Raw genomic sequence first — 20,440 nt, 5'->3', positions numbered from 1 at the left:
TGTTTTACGTATGTTGATATATCGATATAACTCATTTGTGAAATTTGAACAGTTGATAGGCATCCATTTCTATGTTTATAAATCTGGCTTCTTTTTGCTGCTTTTACTATAGTTCTTCTATGTTATGAAACTTGTAAATTCATTTGCTGCATTGCTATCAGTGTCTTGGCCTGGAGTCTTTCTAGCAAATTTCGAACTTTTTGAAATGATAGAAATTTTATGTACCTGAACTTAATTTCACAAACATATTAAATCAAATCCGCATCATTTGCATGATATAAAATTTTCAGTTTATATCATGGTAGAAGTTTGAAATCATTTTTGAGTCATTTTTATTAATTAATTCGCAGTTAAAATTGTGGAGAAAATCTTCTACTGTTGCATTTATTATACCAATGGTAGAAGTTAGACATTCTTTTTGAATCGTATGAAGCAGTTTTTTAAAAAATCGAACTAGTGGTCTAATGACGGTAATATTCAGTCCAGTACTGTTTCTGTCGAAATTTAATAACGCGCTGCTAGAGTCTATAATAATAAGAGAGATACATGTTTGAATTTAATGGACATACATACAATTTTTATTACATTTTATGATATGAAATCGACTTGGAAAATTTTCTAGTTAGAACTCCCCCAACCGTTAATTTTTTTCTCCGACTCTGACGTGGATGTACATGCCACGTGGCTGATTCCCATTTGGTTACATCATTTACATTCACTACTACTCAAATTTGATCCTCAATTAAACAAATTTGAATTACTTTTTTTGTTTTGTTAATATTCCCATTTCTTCCACTATATGTTACAGCAAGAAATGCATCAAACCATTAAAGGTTGATGAAACCTAAAATAAACTAAATAATACTGAAATGTTGGATTTATGCCAATAATTTGCTGCTTCTGGGCCTATGGGTTACTCTTATAGGCAAACCCCTCTTTGGTACTGGGAAAGGCCCATATTGTATTCCATCCTCTTCTTCCACAATTTGCCACCTGAAATAGCTAAATTTTTCATTTCACTATTTAATAATTCTTTTTAATATAATGAACGCGGAAGATTAATTTAAGACTTTCAACTCGAATTATAATATCAATATATTCATTTTTTAAATTATACTATTTTTTTTGCTAATTCTCTATTATATCCTTATTTAATTTGATTTGTTATCAAATAAGTACTATTTACTAATATTTTGATTCTTAAGAGAGATTATTTAATATTGATTTCTTTTCATAAAAATTATTATGTTTTTTAATTTGTGTAATTTTAAGTGTAACCTATTACTATTATGATACAGACGGAGTTTTTTCTGTAATTTTTTTTATTAAAAATGTTTATATTTTGTAATCATTACCGAGCTAGTAACTTAATGACATCATTGAATCTCTATTCGGATATAATTTCCAGTGAATGAATACGAGATCACATCGATGAAGAGGCAGAAAAAAATTGTTATCTTGTTCTAAATATGTAATTAATTAAATCCCCAAAGAAAAAAACAAGAAAAATTGTTAATAAAGATGACAAATAAAGAGATGACGTGGTTAAAATGTCATGATTCTGGCCGTTGCTGGCAGCCTAATTGTCATAAAGCCAGATTGATTAGCTAGCAAACTATGCATGTTTGTTACTATAGAGTATAGACAATTTGATTTTATAGAGTTTATCTCATACAACCGTTACGTCCTGTCATATTTACAGCATATCAATGAGTATTTGCGATTACTAATTTTTTTTATATTAACAGAGTTATACAAAATGTAATTTAACCTATTTCGTATAACAATGAGAAATAATTTGTTCAAATCTAAATTCATAGTCCATGTAATTTTAGCCAACAACAATGACATAAATTTATCACAAATCGTGCGATATTATTAGACATTTTGGCAACAATGACATAAAGTAATTATGATGATGTATTATTTTTTAAAAATATGTAAATAGAAAATGAAACAAATTTATATTTGTACACATTTCAAATATAAAGAAATATCATGAGAAAATATGTAAAAATATGTTAGCAATATTACTTTTTAAAAGCGCTCGATTAGTATATTTTTGAAAAATAAAATAAAAATATCAAAATAATAAATTTTAAAAATATCAAACATCGCTAATTTATTTAATATGTTGATTTTTAGGTTGTTCTGTTATTTGAAAATCTTAATATAAATTTTAAAGAATTTAATTATAATGTCATTTTGAACATGTGTATACTAAACAATGAGAAAAAAGAAAAGAGAAAAATGACCTGTAAGTGAGAGTGAGATGGTGAATGAGAATGAGCATCTCAAGCTTGGCTAGTTCACTGCCGGGACAAGAATGAACTCCATTGCCAAATGGCATATACGTGTTAGGTCTAGGTGGCACCTGCACAGTCAATAACAAAATTAACTAAAAAATATCAATAATTTTAAAAATTTAAATTGATTTAAATCAGTATAATCACGGATTTACGACTCGATTAGTTCAATCATATACAACTATTGACTCCAAAAAATTGATCGAAAAATAAGTAAATTGACCACGCACTAATAAATAAAGGACTCGGCATTTTTACGGTTTAATCGGTTTGTTTAATAGTTCGGTTCAAACAAAGAGATTAAACTGTATTTTCAATTTTTATAAATAGCCCGAACTAACTGATCAATTTTTGGTTTACAACTAAATCAACTGAACCGGCATATTCAACACGATTCTTAAGACACTAATGTGCAAGTATAAAATTGGTTAAAAAAAATCTGAGTTACTGAATTATAAGTCTTTTACATAACGGTTAATATCGTTTTATTTATTATATTTTTAATAATTATTTTTGTTTACTGACAAAATTTACTAACCTACAAAAATAATTCACGTGTATCTGTAAACAAAAAAAGATTTGAGAGCCAGAAATCAAGTATCTAAAATAGAAAAAAAGGACACTGCAACACTGAGTAGATAAAAAAAATCTAGCAAGCCATTTTTAACCTTATATTTCCTGCAGTATATATATATCCAAAATTGTATGTCCCACTAGATTCTGTGAATGTACTATATTTATAATTTTGGATGAAAATGGAATTACCTGAAATCTTGAAGGATCAAATTTTTGGGGCTGAGGAAAATAATCTGCAGAGTGATGAATGGTTCTAAAAAGAGGCAAAACTTTCCAGCCTCTTGGAATTAAATAGCCTTCAAATTCTACATCTTCTACTGCTTCTCTGAATGTAAATGATAATATACTCGCTGCTCTTAGCGTTTCTTGAATCACCTGAATATCGATACATGTATGCATAATTTGATTTAAAAATATTTCGGTAAAATAAAATATAGAGATAAAAAAAGAAAAAAAAAATTACCCTGGTAGTCAATGGCATGCGCTTGGTATCATCCCACGTAAGTCTACGATTTGCCTCAATTATTTCTTGTCTAATTTCTTCTTGTTCATGCTGTGAAAAATTTCAATAAATACAAATTAAAGTAAATAAAAATTGATTGGCAGTAAAATAATAATAACATAGTATATAAATATGTATGGAACGAAGATCTGATTGTCTGACTTAAATTTTTATAGATATTTCACTATTTTATTTATACAATGATTGGCTAATAAAATCAAAAGATGCATGAACTGAAAAAATATCACCAGCCAATAATATAAATAATAAACATTTGTCCTGACAAATGTCTATCACAAATTGAAAAGAAAAAGTCAAATGTATAATTATATTGAGAAATATATTCTAATGCACAACTCCTATATTTTTTTAATATATTGTATCAATAAATTATAAAAAAAATTAATAATTTGTTTGTATTTTTATCTCCAAATAAGAATTACAATTCAAATTTGGAATCTCTTTGAATAAATATTGCGTGCATTCTACATTAAACTAAAATATGATAATTAAATAATAAACTTGCTGTCATACAAGTAAACTCAATTACTATATAAGGCAAAATATATAATTGGGATCCTTAAATTTGGTCCGAAATTTAATTTGGATCTTAATAATTATTTTAAAGTAACACCTATATTATTAAAAAAAATAGATCTTATTTTAATAAGTTTTGTTCTACCGTTACTTATACTTGCGTGAAAAACACATGTCATACATGTAGTATTGACATAGGGTTAAATACATGTACCACGTGTATGACATATGTCGTCCACGTCAACCTAGATAACGGAAAAACAAAAAATTGTTAAAGAAAAGTTCATTTTTTTTAATTACATTAGGTACTTTTTTGAAACAAAATTATTCTTACAAGATTAAAGTTAAAATCAACCTAATAGGAGTGTTAAAATTATAAATTTGCTATGAAATATCATAAAAATAAATAAATAATTGAAACTTACAGTAACAGCTTGTAATAGATCTTGATTATCATGTAAGTATTTGAGAAGCCATGTGAGGACACTTGCAGTTGTATCATGAGCAGCAAAAATGACTCCAATTATATTATCACAAATTTGAGAATCATTTAATTTATTATTTTTCTCATCCAATAATACTCCAAGCAATCCTCCTCCTTGTTTTCCACTTTGCCTTCTCTTCTCAATCAATTTCTTCAATCTCACATTAAGTTGCTTCCTTGCCTTTACAAAATTAATCAAAATAAGAATATCTATCAAATTAATGTATTAAAAAATAATTAAACGAATTTAAAAACTATAATTTCATGTCAAATAATCTAAACTTTTTAATTATTCCACCTCGGTTTGAATATATATTGCCGATAAAAGATATGATTGTAATAAAAAGGTATCGAAAGAAATATGCGCTAAGAATGTGTTAACGGGCTGTGATGAATGTCATAACGGACTGCGGTCAACAAAAGATTGATGCCAGGATAAATTCATCCAGAATATTACAATATTACGTACGGCGCCAAAAAAGATATCCTAACTTAGCAACCGATTCGGGACGAATTTGTTTGTCGATATATAGCGACAAAATTCCGTCCGTCACCAATATTAATTATTTCAATTTAATTGATCAAAATATAGATGTATTCAACTTTGCGGCATAAATTTATAAACCGAAATGACTCTTTTTTATAAGACAAAGACAAATAAAATAAACTATAGGGGCAAAATTAATGAAAAGAAATTACCTTCATAGCTTTGTAAAAGGGAGTTCCAGGCAAATCCAAAGGCATGGAATTGTAGCCATTTTCAAGACAGCTATACAAATGTTCAATTCCTTCCATTTCCAACTGATCTTGTTTTTCTCCAAACACAGAAATCATTGCCACATCAAAAGCATACTAAAAACAAAGAACCCAAAAAAATAACACTAATTAATTTTTAAAACCTTAATTAATAGACTTAATTTTTTTTTTATTTACGAACTATAAATTTTTTATCGAAAAATTATCATCGTTTTATTTATACATCCAGGTTACTATAACAATTCAAATTTAAATTTATTTATATGGTAACAAACACGTACCAAAATTTTAACCTGAATTATTATAATAACCTTTACTTAATATAAAAATAAAAATTTCAATAAATACAACAATGATAACTGTTTTCTATAAAAAAATCATATAGTTTAATAAGTGTAATTTTATTAACCCTAATTAACAAGACACAATTATAATTGATATAAGTAAATAAATATAATAAATACCCTTTTCATTTCTTGCAAAGTATTGATGGTGGACTGATTTTTCCAACAAGGCAGAAAAGATAAAACAATCTGCTCAATTTGAGAAACAGAATTTCTTATAGCAGAAGGTAAAAAAGAAGATTGAACCAACTTTTTTAAGTTGTAATGATGGACACCTTGTTGAAAAAATAAAGCTTCGGGGCCTATCATTTTTTCTTTACTTATTGGATAAGTTGGCTTAAATAAATGAGCTTTCGTCACCAAAACAATTTTTGCTGCTTCTGGACTTGAAATCATCACACATGGACATCCCAATATATGCGTCTTGAATATGTCTCCGTACCTAAAAATACAAAAAATAAATAAATCCCATTATACATTTTTTTTTCAACTTCAACTAGTTTTCATTCAAAAATTAGTAATTTTTAATTATTTTAAACGCATAAATATAATGTTTAAAAGTTTGTAAAGCCATCCAAACTCGACGGTTTCATAAAATGAGTCATGATTTCAAAATGACGAATAATGATATTTATATCATAGTTGATATTTTCTTATAAAATTTTAAAATTTTATATTTATATCTATAAAGTAAAATAAAATTGCAAAGTTAGCCTCTCCAAATACATCAAGAGGTTTCGAGTTCGACAAGAACCTCGGCCTAACAATTAAAAACTAATTTAATAAATATCTCTATTTAAAAAAAATCTACGATTTTTAATTTCTATCAAATATATTATTCATTTCGTTATCTTTTTAACTTTTGTCGAATATATTTACAACTTGTTTAGAGACGACGTGGGAGCGTTATGAAAAGATACCGTTTTTGGCGGTTGAAGAAGAAAGAATTGGGATTTTCAGTGTAGAGTTTGAGAGTTTCGCCAATATAAGGCCAGCCCATAGAGCCAGGAGGCAGTCGCCGGTGATCATTGGAGTGACGCCGGCGCCGGCAATGAAGAAGAAGAAGAATGAGGAAGAAGAAAAAAAGAAGGAGCATTGTAAATAGTTGGTGATGAGCTAAAGAAGCTGATAATAATGGTGATGATACTGAGGATATAATTAGAAGGTGGTGGTGCATGGTTTGTGAAGCAAGAAAAATACAAAAATAAAATGAGAGGTAGAGAGAGAATTAGTTGAAGTGAATGAGATTGAGAAATATTCAGAGAAGATTTTGTATTGTATTTATAGAGAGAGAAAGTTAGAGAGATTTTGCGTTGGTGATGACAGGCGTCACCTGCTTTACGGGAACACCTGGCTTTTCTCCTTCTCAAATATGTGTCAGTCTCCATTCATATTTATTTCATTTTTTATTCAAGATATTTATTATTTGTTTAATAAGATAAATAGGGTTATTTATTTTATAAAAAGCAAAATAACCTTATGAAGGTCTTTTTGTACATCATAATTCCTCGGATCCGTAAAGATAATAAAAAAATCAAAGCACTATGTTAATTAGGGGAATAAATGAATCAAGACGAGTCGAGTTTTGAAGTGTTCATGTTTATCTCGTTTAGTGAACAAGATGTTCATATTTGATTTATGTTCATTCGAGTTTTCAACGTGTTCATTCGAGTTCGTATAGAGATTATAATGTTCATATTCAGTTCGTGTTCGTTCGTTTACCTGCTAAAAAAACAAGCTTGTGAACAAACTTGCGAACAAACATACTAACATCCGATAAGTTCCAAACGACCTTGTTTGCGAGCCTGTTCGCGAGTTCATTTGCGAGTCCATTTGTTTGACAGTAAAACATATAAATTCGCAAGCACAAAATTTAAATATGAGTCAGTTTGCAAACACCTAATCGAGTTTTTAAATGAGCTTGCTCACGGACTTTTATTTGAGTTCGTTCACAAATTGTCGACAAACTCTTATTCGAACTCGTTCACAAACCACTAATCGAGCTGCTCGTGAATGTAAATAAATCAAACACTATTATGTTCATATTCGGCTCGTTTAAATTAAGAAACACAAAATCAAGTTTGAGCTCGGTTCGTTTAAAATATGAACAAACACCAATCGAGTTTTTATCAAGCCGAACATCGAGTTGCTCGCGAGCAGTTCAATTCATTGACACTCCTAACAGTGATATACTAGAATTATAAATTCAATCAATATTGATATAATAAATTTTAAACGTATTTAATTAACTTCGTATTTGACTAACAATAAATTTTTATCATTATAAAATAAAAATTTAATTACTTCTATCTTTACGAAACGTACAAACGGTCTTATAGTTTTTATAATGCTAAACGACATCATTTTGATTTAGACTAATTTCTTCTAATTATTTTAAAAATAAAAAAATACAAATTTTTTTTAAAAAAAGTTTACAATTTGTGGTAAATGTCAATTTTTCATAAGATTTAAATGAATTAAATATAAAAATGAAGATAAAATATTTTTGTGAAAAAATGAAACAAGATATACATAGAAAGTGTAGTGCCCGCCCAGTAGCAGAATCACATGAAAGCAGAAGTAAGCGGCAAGATGATCGTCATTCCTCATTGTGTCAGCCCAGGCCCGAACCTGCCAACCTTCTGAGACCGACCAACTTCGAACACTATGGAAACTTGGGCTAGGACACGTGGCCGAATTCAGGCTTCCACAGTCATTTGCTTGCTTTTCTTGCGTCTGCCTGACCTTTCTTTCTAGTACTTCCATGCTGAAAATTAAATTAAAATTTTCATTATAATAATTTATTTTTAATAAATTTTATATTCATCTAAAATAAGTGATGTGATTATTGATGACAATAATTATTATGTTCTAGTTTAATCATTGAAATATCTAAAAATAGTATCGTATGTGTCATCTAAAACCTGAAATTATCACTATAGATAACACTTTCTGATAATTATAAAAATATCAAATTAGTATGTTTTAAGAAATTTTCATTTGTGAAACTAATATTAATATTATAAATATACTTCGCACTCATTGTAAATTTATTTATTTATTTGTATTTTATTCCGCCAACTACCTGAATAAAAAACTTTTATTTAATATCATAATAAAATAAAAGTGGGTAATGTTTTAGTTATGGTCAATTAAAATAATTAGTGAATAATAAACACTAGCTAATAAGAGTGTACAATGCTTTTGAAGTCTTTTATCTAAAATTACACATATAAAAACAAATAACTATCCATTTTTATATATTTATTTGGTTGTGGTGTATTTTTTATGTATTTGTATGCATATATTTTTCAAATTTGATTAAGATCCAACACAATAATACAATTTTATTTCTTTATGATTTGCAAGGCAATCTGCAATTAAAAAGAAATATTTTGTAATATAAGTTTGAATTTTGAGTCAGGTCGTCAAATTTTTCCGAAACTTACACTTCATATTACTTATCATCACTAAAATAAAATATAAATATATTTTAATGAATACTATCAAAGACATTATAATTTTTAATTAATAATCCATTAAAACACAATCTTATAAAGAATGCGACAGTTTAAATTTAAAATATAGACATTTTTAAATTTAAAATATAGACATTTTAATTCTAAGTTCATATTATAAAAGAAATATTTTTTAAAAAAAAATCATCAATTTTTTTTTAAATATTATTTAATAATTATTTTTAAAAAAATAATTTAAGTTTGTTACAAGTATTAATGGAGAGCACCTAATAAATCTGAATGTGTTAGTTTTAGACTTTTGTACTCTTTTCTTTTGAAGGACAAATATTTGATCCGTACCACAACTTTCTTCTTTCTTTTTCTTGCTCATCTTCTTGTAAACTCCGACCCGTTCTTGAATGCCTATTTCTGTGGGCAGGAATTCAATGTAGGCGGCCGCAACAAAATACCAACACGATTACCATTCAAAATTGACTTTCTCATGAGGTTCTATGCCACTTGGACGGTTAGGATTTACCCATCTGTCAATTTTCGAGATCACCGCCTTCTATTTATTAGGACAACTGCTTATGTGGAGCACGTTGGTTGGGTGATTGTTTGGGTTTGACAATAAAATTGAGATCTTTGACTTGATTCTATCCTAGTTGTCATATTACACGTGGCAATTAGATTCACAATGACAGTTTCCTAGTGTGTCTCTCTATCCATGGAATATTTATGCCATCTTGATCTCGATGATCATCTTCGGATCTCACAAACTCACAATGATAATTTTAAATATTTTTTATTAAATAAATAAATATTAATAAAATAATTAGAATTGTTTTAGCAATATTAATATTAATAAGGCTTAATATCTTAAAAAAGTTCGACCTATTAGTCCCTTTTTAATTTTACTATGACGTTATAAAAATTTCCACCCAAATTCACATCTCTGAATCTTAATTCTACTCAATTTTATAAATTATATTTATTAAATTCGAAAAAATTCAATAAAAAAATTATGACTTATTAAGATCTCGCATGTGTATAGGGAAGTCAATGCTGTTGTAGACATCTAACCTCGTTAATGGAAAATGGATTGGTGTTGAAGGGATCGACATGCATGGCGTTCCTCCTCTTATTCAATGGCTTAAGCATAATGCCTATGGCGTGGTTTATGATCGTAGCGTTATTAGTTGTTTGTAGGTGTTTTTTAGGCTTTTGCCTTTTTTTATACGAGAAAGTATAATTTAAAATACCATCAAATTATTTATTTTTTGAAATTTGACTTTGAATTATTTTTAGAAAATTAATAGTTGATATATATTGAGGGCCAACTATTCCATTTCTAGAAAAATGAACAGACTATTACAAATTGTCCAGTCCATAAATAAATAATAGGACCCATCATAAATTGGCTCAATTGGTCACAAGTGTGAACAGTAAGTATGGGACATAAAAGAACTAAGGTTCGAATATCATATTCCACAAATGGGACTTATTGGAAGCATTTGTGGATGAGCTGTTAAAAGCACATATTAAATGAGAGGTCCGGCGGTGGGATGTCAAGACTAGTCTCCCCGAGGGTTTATCCAGGTGGTCGGACTCCGCCCTAAAAAGGTGGTCGGGCTCCGGCCGGAATTTTCTCGTCACTAAAAAATAAATAAATAAATAAATAAATAAATAATAGGGCTATGTAGTATTTAATTCATTTCTTTAATCTGTAAGGATTTTTTTTGTCTCATTATTAATTATTTTTTCCCAGTTTCAATTTCAATTTTCTTTAGGTAGGATATATTTACATCGTTTTTATATAAATTCTCATTGTCTTGAATTATTTTGATGAAAATATATACTCCCTATCTCCCATAGAGATAAAAAAAATATTACACTTACATGGAAGTTAAAGAATTAACTAATTATAGTAGATTTATTTAACATTCCTGCAACAAATTTTTTATTTTTTAAAAGTGAATTATGATAGAGATTTTTCTTTAATGCTTAAATTATACTCCCTCCGTTCCGTAAAAATAGAAAAAGTAGCTACTTTTTTTGTCCCACAAAAATAGAAAAAGTAGTGTTAGTTAACTATAAAATTATTAAAATATCCTTATACTAACAGTAATTGATTTAGAGTTTTAATAATTGCTTTTTATACATTTAAAATTCTATTGGCTAATATTTATATAGTGGTTTTGGGTTCATGGATGACAACGAGGCAGGGTGGGGACGGGGAAGCCATCCCCATCCCCATCCCCCGTCCCCATTTAATTAATGGGGATATAATCATCCCCGTCCCCATCCCCATGGATTTTCCATTCCTATGGGGATCCTCGTTCCCCGTACAATTAAATATAATTTATAAATAATTTTATTATTTTTATAATATATTTAAAAAATTAATTATAGAAAATACTATTATCTTTTATAATATTATATATTTATAACTAAATAGAAACTAATAAAAAAATTAAGTTAAATTATTTAAAATCATAAAATAACATATTAAAATTTTTAATATAATATAAATATACATAAATATAAATCGGGTCTCCATGAAGACGGGAATGAGGATCCCCATGGGGTGGGGACCATACTCCCCGTCCCCTCCCCATCTCCGTGGTTGGGGAACGATTTTTCCCTATCCCCGTACTCATGGAGGTAATTGGTGGGGATTTCTGGCCCATTAGAGGCGGGTCCCCACGGGAAACGGGGAATCCCCTCCCCATTTCCATCTCTATTTGGATTGTGTGAATTACTAATTTATTATGATTTACTTCAGGAAATTAAAAGGACAATTTCGAAAAATTATCCTAAATTATCTATAATCAACTACTTTCTTAATTCTTTGTGAAAGGGCTATTTTTTCTATCTTTACAAGACGGAGGGAGTAAGCTAAATACAAATGTTTTGATAATTTTATTTATAATACATAATAGTAATTGTTTTTTTATAAAACACTAAAAACAAATTATTTTTATGGGACAAAGAGGAAAACAAACATAATTTTTCCTTAAAGTCTAGTCTATTGTCTAATGGGCTAAATTTTAAGTGTGAGAAAGATGGAATTTTTAGCCCAGCAACTATTTTGTTCTTGTAACTTGTAAGTACAGAATAATAATGTTCATTGGAAAAATTATGTAAGTGGTGTCTCACCTTTTCATAATATAGTATCTTATTTTTTATTTCTTCTAATTAGTATTTTAACTTTTTAAAACATCAAATAAGTGATTTTTAGTTATCTTTTTATCACCCATAGGCTAAAAATACAAAAATAAGTCACATATTTGTTTAAAACTTGTTATATTAGTAAAAAAGTGATAGTACATAGTAACGAAGTTTGCAGCGGGTCATTTATCTTCCATTGATGTTGAACATAATATGATAGATGTTTTTAGACAATGGCTATCTTTCGAATAGTTTAATTGTGTGGATTATATATACATGATGAGCATAAAGCTTCTTGTGATCGTTTAATATAATTATTTATTTTTGTGTAACTTTGTCATTTTTTCTGTAAAAAAAATGAAGCATAAAAGTTGGACTTATTAAAGTCGAAAGACAACCATTAAAGTAAGTTTAAGTTCACAGGGATTAGTAATTAATACAGAGTACATAGTAGATTAAAAGATGGTAATTGATTCTTTCAAATCTCAATTGTTAATTTATTAGTGACGGAAGTGTAGTTCGAACCTACAACCTCTCGATGCATTTAAAGGCGCTTAAGCCATTAATATATGCATATACAGTCGACCCGCTAATAGTTAATATTCTATAAATTAATAATTCTAATAATTAATAGAAAATTGAGAGAACCAACTTCGTTCCACGTCGGATAATTAATAATTCTATTATTTAATAATTAATAAAATTTAAAATATATTCTACATGAATATTAATTATTAGAGAGATTTTTAAAAAAAAATATATAACAATTGATTATTTATTTGAGGCAATACTAACCTTAATTCATAAAGTGGAAGTTAAAATACCATCAAATTATGACTTGTTTACTCTTATGAAAAATTTTAAAAGAAGTTATTAGATAAACAAATTAAAGTAAATAAAGTATCTCTAGTATAAAAAATATTAAAAATTATTTTACTTTATGAATGCAACTTCTTAATAATTATTTTTTAATTTGATATCAATTGATATTTTTTAAATTGAATATAAAATTATTTCTTTTAAATTGAGTGATTGTAAAGTGTATCTAGTTAGTTTTTTTATAATATAATATTAATATGAGGTCTATTAATATAGATGCTTTAAAATATTTTTTATAATTTTTTTATATAAATTCAATAAATTAATAATTCTAATAATTAATAAATTTTTGATCCACCATGTGCATTAATTATCAGAGGGTCGACTGTATGTGATCGGAGATATTATATAACTAGCCAAAAAAATAATAATCATATGAACCCAAGTATTCTAATTATCTTTATTAATAAAATCACTCTATTTTTTTGTCATACGCTAGATAACAACTCCTCATTATAATGGGTGAGTTATAATCAAATCAAATGATGATACTGCATAACAGTCATCCAATAAAACTTTTTAACTAACAAATGAGTTATCCTATATATATATATATATATATATATATATATATATATATATATATCTAAAAATTAAACTGAAACTGATTGTCAGCTCTTCTCATCAGATTATCCTTTAAAGATCAACTCTATAGTAACAACCTCTTCGCTCTATTCAATATGTGGTTTAATTTATAAAGCTAAACTTGGATCAAAAATAAATTTAATATTTATATACTCTATGTAACATATCAAAACATTAATTAACTAGCATATTATCCGCGCGATGCAGCGGTTTATTAAGATCTATATTATTATTATTATAGATTTAATAATATTTTTATGGATTAATGTTATTATATAGCAAGATATTTAGCGTATTTTTTTAAGAACAAATTATATAACGTCTTATTTAGTAGCACAATTTTAAATTATATGGCATATGTAGAATAAATATTTTAAACGATATCGTTTTGATAATCCACACAGCCATACACAATGTTATTTTACAAAAAATAGAGCATAAATACATATCAATCTATAGTAAAAAGTTTAAAAAGGTTGTGCTAAATGATGAAACAAATTATAATTTGTGCTTAAAATGAAAAACACAAAAGTTTGTTTTATTTAACACCATATAAATTTATCACATGAAAAATGGTACAATTATTTTTAAACGCAGGAAGTAATATTTTATCACATTATGAAAATATTAGTATTAATGTAATCTATTATTTTTAATCTTAACTTATTTAATAATATAATAAAATATTATTAATTTTCTACATAAAAAAGTAGATAAAGTACATATAATAATTTATCCATTTATCAATTTAATACTTAAAATTAAAAGATTTATGATAAAAAAAATATAATGAATAATGATGAAAATAATAAAAAGAAAAAGAAATTCGTCTCACCAATAAATAAATAAAAATAAAATTTAATTTTAATTATCATTTTAAAATTAATTGTGGGAACAAATGTTTTTTTTTTCAATCTCGTTTTAATTTTTAATTTTTTTATTTTAAAATTCTGTTTTATTTTAAAAATTTATATTGACTAAATTTCTAATTTTTAAAGCAAAGATATACGCAAATCTTGATCACAATATTCCTAAAATGGTCAAGCGTTGCTTTGACTTTTCTATTTTTATCATCGATTAAAAAATCAAAATCGGATAATATGTTATTTAAAATAAAAATCATTCTAGTTTTTTAAATAATCACACAATATTAATTTTTAAAATTGTATCACTTAATTAAACTATAATTATGGACACTAGTAGGAATTTTATCAAGAAAATTAATATAAATAAATATTTATTTTATCCAAGTACAAAAATATAAAATAAATTAAGAATATTAATATATATTATAAATTTAATTTAAAATTATCATTTTTAAAATTATTAATTTACATTAAATATTTAAAATTTAAAATAATTTTGTCCAAAATAATTATAGATCAAATTTAATAATTATATTATAAAAAATAAATAAATTATTAAATTACGAAATATAAAATTTGATTTTTCGTGAATCTTCTCTTGCTTTGTCTTCTTACTAAAATTTTATCCTCACAATAATCTTTATTTTTTTTAACATTTATTTTGTAGGATATATTTTAGTTAGAAAACAAACACATTAAGATAGTCAAACTGTACAGTGCACATGCTGAATTTTTATTGCTCCTTTTTTTCATGGCCATGTCATTTTCACGTGCTATCTAAAAATATCTTTACTAGTATTAGGAGTACCAAAAACATCTCCACTCTAGTGCCAAATTATCTCATAATGCTATAATTTAATATTTAGTATAAAAAATACATCTCTATTACACTTCTATTTCATGTGCTAAATTTAGCATATGCTAAATTTTGTACCAAATTTATTAGAAAGTTTAGCATATGCCAAATTTTATTATATGTAAATTATTTATAGATTTGCCATCAATATTGACAATCATTTATAACTTTATAAATTTAGCATTTAATTTAGTATTTTGCAATATAGTGAATTTCAATAATATGTGCTATATGTAGTATTTTATCTTATTTTGTGCTAAAAATAGCATAAAAATACAACATGTAATGGAGATGTTCTAATTTAACACAGAATACTCCTCCAAGCTACTCAGAATACTCCTTCAATCTGTGATGTGAAGCTCCATATGGCTGCTGTGTTGGCTGCCTTTGCCAACTAGATTACAGCTGTATGCCAGCTATATTACAGCTAGATTACAGCTGTACTTACAGCTCATTTCCCGCTCATAATATTAGTCTATAAATAGCTTTAAGTTTGTAGTTTGTAATTTCAGTTTTTGTAATCACAAAACTCATCAATATAATCAAAGTTTCTGTTCTCTGATTTTTGTTATGGTATCGGAGCGGGTCCGAGCCCGGGAGTTGGCATTGCCACCGGTGTTGCCGCCGCGTTTCCAATCGTTATTGTTCTCCGTTGCATCCAAGTGATCCGGATTGATTTGATTGTTGTTCTCCGTTGTATCCAAGTGATCCGGATTGATTTGATTGATATTATTTTGATTGTTATTGTTTGATTCTTGATTGATTGTTCGTGTCGGTATTCATCGACAGTTATTTTTCTCTGTTCGTGTTTGGAGCTGCATCAATGGAGGCTCAGTTTATGAATTTCAAGCTCTGCTTCGTTTTATCTCAATGTTGAACTATTGCTATCGATAATTCAACTTTGATCTCAGATCACAATTTCAATTTCAGGTTCTTTCTCATCAATTTTTCTTTCGATTCAAATTTCTTGTTTCTTCATCTTTCATTTCTCTTCAAATTCTATCTCAGCAGATTTTTGTTTTTCAAGGTTTTTTGAGCTTTATTCAGCTCAATGTTATCGATTCGAATTGAGTTTTTTTTTCTTTTTCTTTTGATCAGATTAAGTTTCAATCAAATTATCATTACCTCTCTTCATCTCTATCTCTATTGATTTCAGTTGTTCACATTTTATTTCATCAATTCTTGTTTGATTCACATTATGAGACTTTCATATTCATGGATCATTTTCTTTTTCATGTTCGATTTCTTATTCCAATTTAGATTGAATTTGAGTTCTATGTCAGTTAATATGATCCTAATTCTGTTTGTTATTGGAGAAATTCTTCAATTTATGGAGAAAAGTGAGTTTTTCAACAATGCTCACTATCTGTTTGAGAAAATGCCTCAATGAGAAATGGTTGTCAAATGCATATGGCTGCTGGTCACAATATCTACAGAGAAACAATACAAAGAGGTGTGTTCATTCAGGGAAAGAGTACCAGACATTTGCTTCATGAAGAGTTATTAATGAAGTCCAATTCAAAAGAAAATATGTACATCGAAGGCAAACGAGCTGGTGGATTGCTTATTGGTTCTGTTTTGTTCTTGATAAGAGGTCTAAACTGCTGAAAACAAATGAACAAATATATGCTACTTGGTTTTTCCAGAAGGGTACTATTACAAGTTTTGTGGTTTATGGTGTGCTATTATTAGTCTTGTGGTAATATACAAAACTGCTGCTGCATGATTTTTTTTTCCCGTCAAGCTAGACATATTAGATTCATATGTCTAGCTTGGGGGGGGGGGGGTAACACAGAATACTCCTCCAAACTGCTCAGAATACTCCTCCAAGCTGTGATGTGTGAAGCTCCATATGGCTGCTGTGTTGGCTGCCTTTGCCAACTAGATTACAGCTGTATGCCAGCTATATTACAGCTAGATTACAGCTGTAATTACAGCTCATTTCCCGCTCATAATATTAGTCTATAAATAGCTTTAAGTTTGTAGTTTGTAATTTCAGTTTTTGTAATCACAAAACTCATCAATATAATCAAAGTTTCTGTTCTCTGATTTTTGTTATAATTTGTTATTGAACTTCATAATTATCATTTCACTTCACCACGAACGGCAGCCGTTTTTTCTATTTCAGTTTGTCGTTTCAAATTCATGTCGTTTGTTCCTTAGCTTTAATGTATACTATAATAGTTTAATAAATGAAACTATATTAATATTAACATTTATAATTTAATAGATAAACACGACATTTTTTTATACTAGTTTCGCATTACGTGCTACGCATGTGGCTCGTAATTTGACTCGTCAATATATATATTAAATAAATTCGTCATTATTATATCAATTTATTTTATTTATAGTCAATATTAAATTAATTAGAGTTTTAATTTGTTAGAAATAAATACAATTCAATTTATTAATTTTAAAAGTTAAGTGACATCGATAATATTTGTTTATAATTTATTATTATATTTATTATATTAATTAAATTATTTATAATTATTTAAACATATATATATATATATATATATATATATATATATATATATATATATATATATATATATATATATATATATATATATATATATATATATATATATAATTTATTCATTTGACTCAGTCGAGTACCACCAAAAATGATCAGAGTGGCTAAATTATTGACTAAATTAAAAAAAACTATATAGTTTGATTTTTAAATAAGAAGAATAAAAGTGTAAATTATAATAAACATAGGATCTCATAATAATTTGATATAAAATATTTACTGTTACACGGTTCTTTTGGTAAGTTATAGTGTAATTTATGGATTAAATATTTTGTAGGTTACCGAACCATCAGTTTATTTCAAAAATGTTACCGAATACTCACGTGGAGGTTATGACAATAAATTTTCGGATAATGCTATTTATATATGCAGATATTTAGAGCTGACATGCTAAAAACATATAGCCATGTATTTTTATTGCACCAATTTAAGATTATTGATTGCTTTAAAGCTTTTGTTAAATTGTAGTTTAAATATTTATAAAATACTAGTTTCGCATTACGTGCTATGCACGTGGCTCGTAACGTAACTCTTCAATGAACATATTAGTAAATTTATTATGCTTATATAAATTTTTATTTATAATTAATATTAAATTAGTTAAGAATTTTTATAAAGTAAATATAATATATTCGGTTATTAATTATTTTTCATACTGAATTTATTCTTCTTTTGGTTTTATAATAACCATAATAAATAATTAACTTAATTTTATTAATAATGTTTTTAAAAATAATAAGATAGAAATTTAAATAATATTATATTGACCAAATATAGTATTCTAATTTTGTAATTTAATAAAATTAAAAGATAGGTATTCCTTTTAATTTGGAGACAATTTAGTTATTTTTTTACATACTAAAAAGTAAATTGGAGATAATTTAGCTACCTATTCTAATTAGCACTTTAATTACAATAGTGATTAATTAAATAACTAATTAGTTAATGACTATAAAACCTTTATTTAATAGTAAACTGAAAAGAATTATTCAGTAAATTTGCATGTCTCCCCCCCATCCGTGCTTTTATATATAGTATAGATAATTATTTTTCTGATTTAGTTGAGTAAAATAATTATTCCTAAAACATAATTTAGTTGAGTGAAACACTAATTGTTTGGTACGTTCTCATTATAATAGGAGAAATTTAAGAGTTTGTATTGCAGTTCAAATTTACAATTAGTTTATATATTATTGCGTACAAAAAAGAGTCCAAAAATTAATAAATTATATTACATAAGGATGCTACGTTAATTCGTTTTCCATGACGTTGGTGGCGTAAAAATATCTTATGATTATTCTTGCGGTGGTTAGACCACATTGTAATAATTTGCTGATAATCTTTAACTAAAAGAAATAAACGCTTTACCTTAATTTGCAAGAAGATAATGATTAACTTGCATTAGAAATAGGAGTAGATGGTATAAATAATGAAATTAATACGTGTTATCTGTGAGTTTTTAGTGTTTGGATTATAACAAAATTGTTTACTATTTAAATTGTTCATGCTATCCGGAAATTAATTGGAGACTAATTAGGGTCATTGTTTGAAAAGGAAATATCTTATGAATTATAATTTTTTATTAATCACGAATGATAATTACCATATCATGATAATTAGACCAATGAAATAAAGTTGAGATTTAAAGAAAAAAATAAAAAACTATAAGAATAATAATAGTTCCAATATAATAGAGCAATAGTTACTTTATTTGTAGTACTTTTTTTGCGGCAATTTTCCTTATTTTGTATCCTTATTACATTATAACTCTAATACTAATTAAATATTTAATTTAATTACAGTTAATTAGTAAATTAATAAAACATATAATTAATTAATAAATTAAAAAGGGCTATTAGGTAAAAGTGTCTATTCCCCTTTCATCCGTGTTTTTATATATAGTATAAATATAGATATAGATTAATAATATTGTTCAAATGGACAATGAAAAGGGTCGGGAAGAGATATAAAATAAGACAGCATTCAACTTGTTTATAATAAGACCTTGCACCAACCTAATAAAAACAATATTATACACAGAATTATTTGATTAAAAGTTAAACAGCAAAGCAAATAAATTTTTGCCAGTTGTGTTAATTTTGAATCATTTTTTTATTTTTTATCGCAATATCATAATTTTAATATTTTGTTGTAATTTTAGCTATTTTTTAACTAATTTTTTTAATCTTTCATATAAATTTAATTCCAATTAGGCTTATCTTTTATTTTTCTGATTATTTTTAACGTTAAATTTGTTGCTTTTACTTCAAATGAAAATTTAGAGAATTTAAATAAAATTTTAAAATTCTGAAAAATAAATTTTACTAATTACAAAATTCATTTTTAAATTCAATTAAAAAATTTAAAATTAAATAAAATCGCATAAAATACTGAACTCGGTATATTATTATAAAATTACAAATTTTAATTATAATTTCAACAGTCCGCAAAAATTTAATTTATTTCGCTATTGCACCTTTGATTAAACAGCGCAACAAAATTTGAAGGTAAAACACTGTGGCAAACAAAATTTCCCGCCCTCTTACCTGCCACTAGCTCATATTGGCGCGAAAATTGA

General features: G+C 26.6%; 1 protein-coding gene across 3 annotated transcripts; it reads right to left on the bottom strand.

The window, feature by feature from the left end:
- Nucleotides 1-503: 503 nt before the first annotated feature.
- LOC126686178 (abscisic acid 8'-hydroxylase 2) lies at nt 504-6,853 on the bottom strand. Of its 3 annotated transcripts, XM_056106224.1 has the most exons (9): nt 6,426-6,853; nt 5,781-5,947; nt 5,626-5,694; nt 5,105-5,211; nt 4,347-4,586; nt 3,346-3,435; nt 3,072-3,257; nt 2,256-2,374; nt 504-993 (listed from the first exon to the last, which is right to left on the bottom strand). In XM_056106224.1, exons 1-9 carry the CDS (start codon nt 6,680-6,682, stop codon nt 879-881), a joined length of 1,350 nt encoding a protein of 449 aa, XP_055962199.1. In that variant the 5' UTR covers nt 6,683-6,853; the 3' UTR covers nt 504-878. The 3 variants fall into 3 exon arrangements, with proteins under 3 accessions (XP_055962199.1, XP_055962198.1, XP_050236179.1); XM_056106223.1 differs by having other exon boundaries at nt 5,105-5,257; nt 5,626-5,943; nt 6,422-6,853; XM_050380222.2 differs by having other exon boundaries at nt 5,105-5,257; nt 5,626-5,947.
- Nucleotides 6,854-20,440: the final 13,587 nt, after the last annotated feature.

Source organism: Mercurialis annua, linkage group LG6 (genome assembly GCF_937616625.2).
Source record: "Mercurialis annua linkage group LG6, ddMerAnnu1.2, whole genome shotgun sequence".
NCBI lineage: Eukaryota > Viridiplantae > Streptophyta > Magnoliopsida > Malpighiales > Euphorbiaceae > Mercurialis > Mercurialis annua.
Note: the sequence above shows the minus strand (reverse complement) of the source record. Positions and strands in the feature narration are given on the sequence as shown.

Excerpts from the sequence above, each read along its gene's own strand:
- LOC126686178 (XM_056106223.1), bottom strand. The coding sequence starts at position 6,682 with ATGCACCACCACCTTCTAATTATATCCTCAGTATCATCACCATTATTA. Across the intron at positions 5,944-6,421 it reads TCAACCGCCAAAAACGGTAT|GGAGACATATTCAAGACGCA; the intron begins CTTTTCATAACG and ends ATTTTTAGGTAC. Across the intron at positions 994-2,255 it reads CATCTCACTCTCACTTACAG|GTGGCAAATTGTGGAAGAAG; the intron begins GTCATTTTTCTC and ends TAGCTATTTCAG.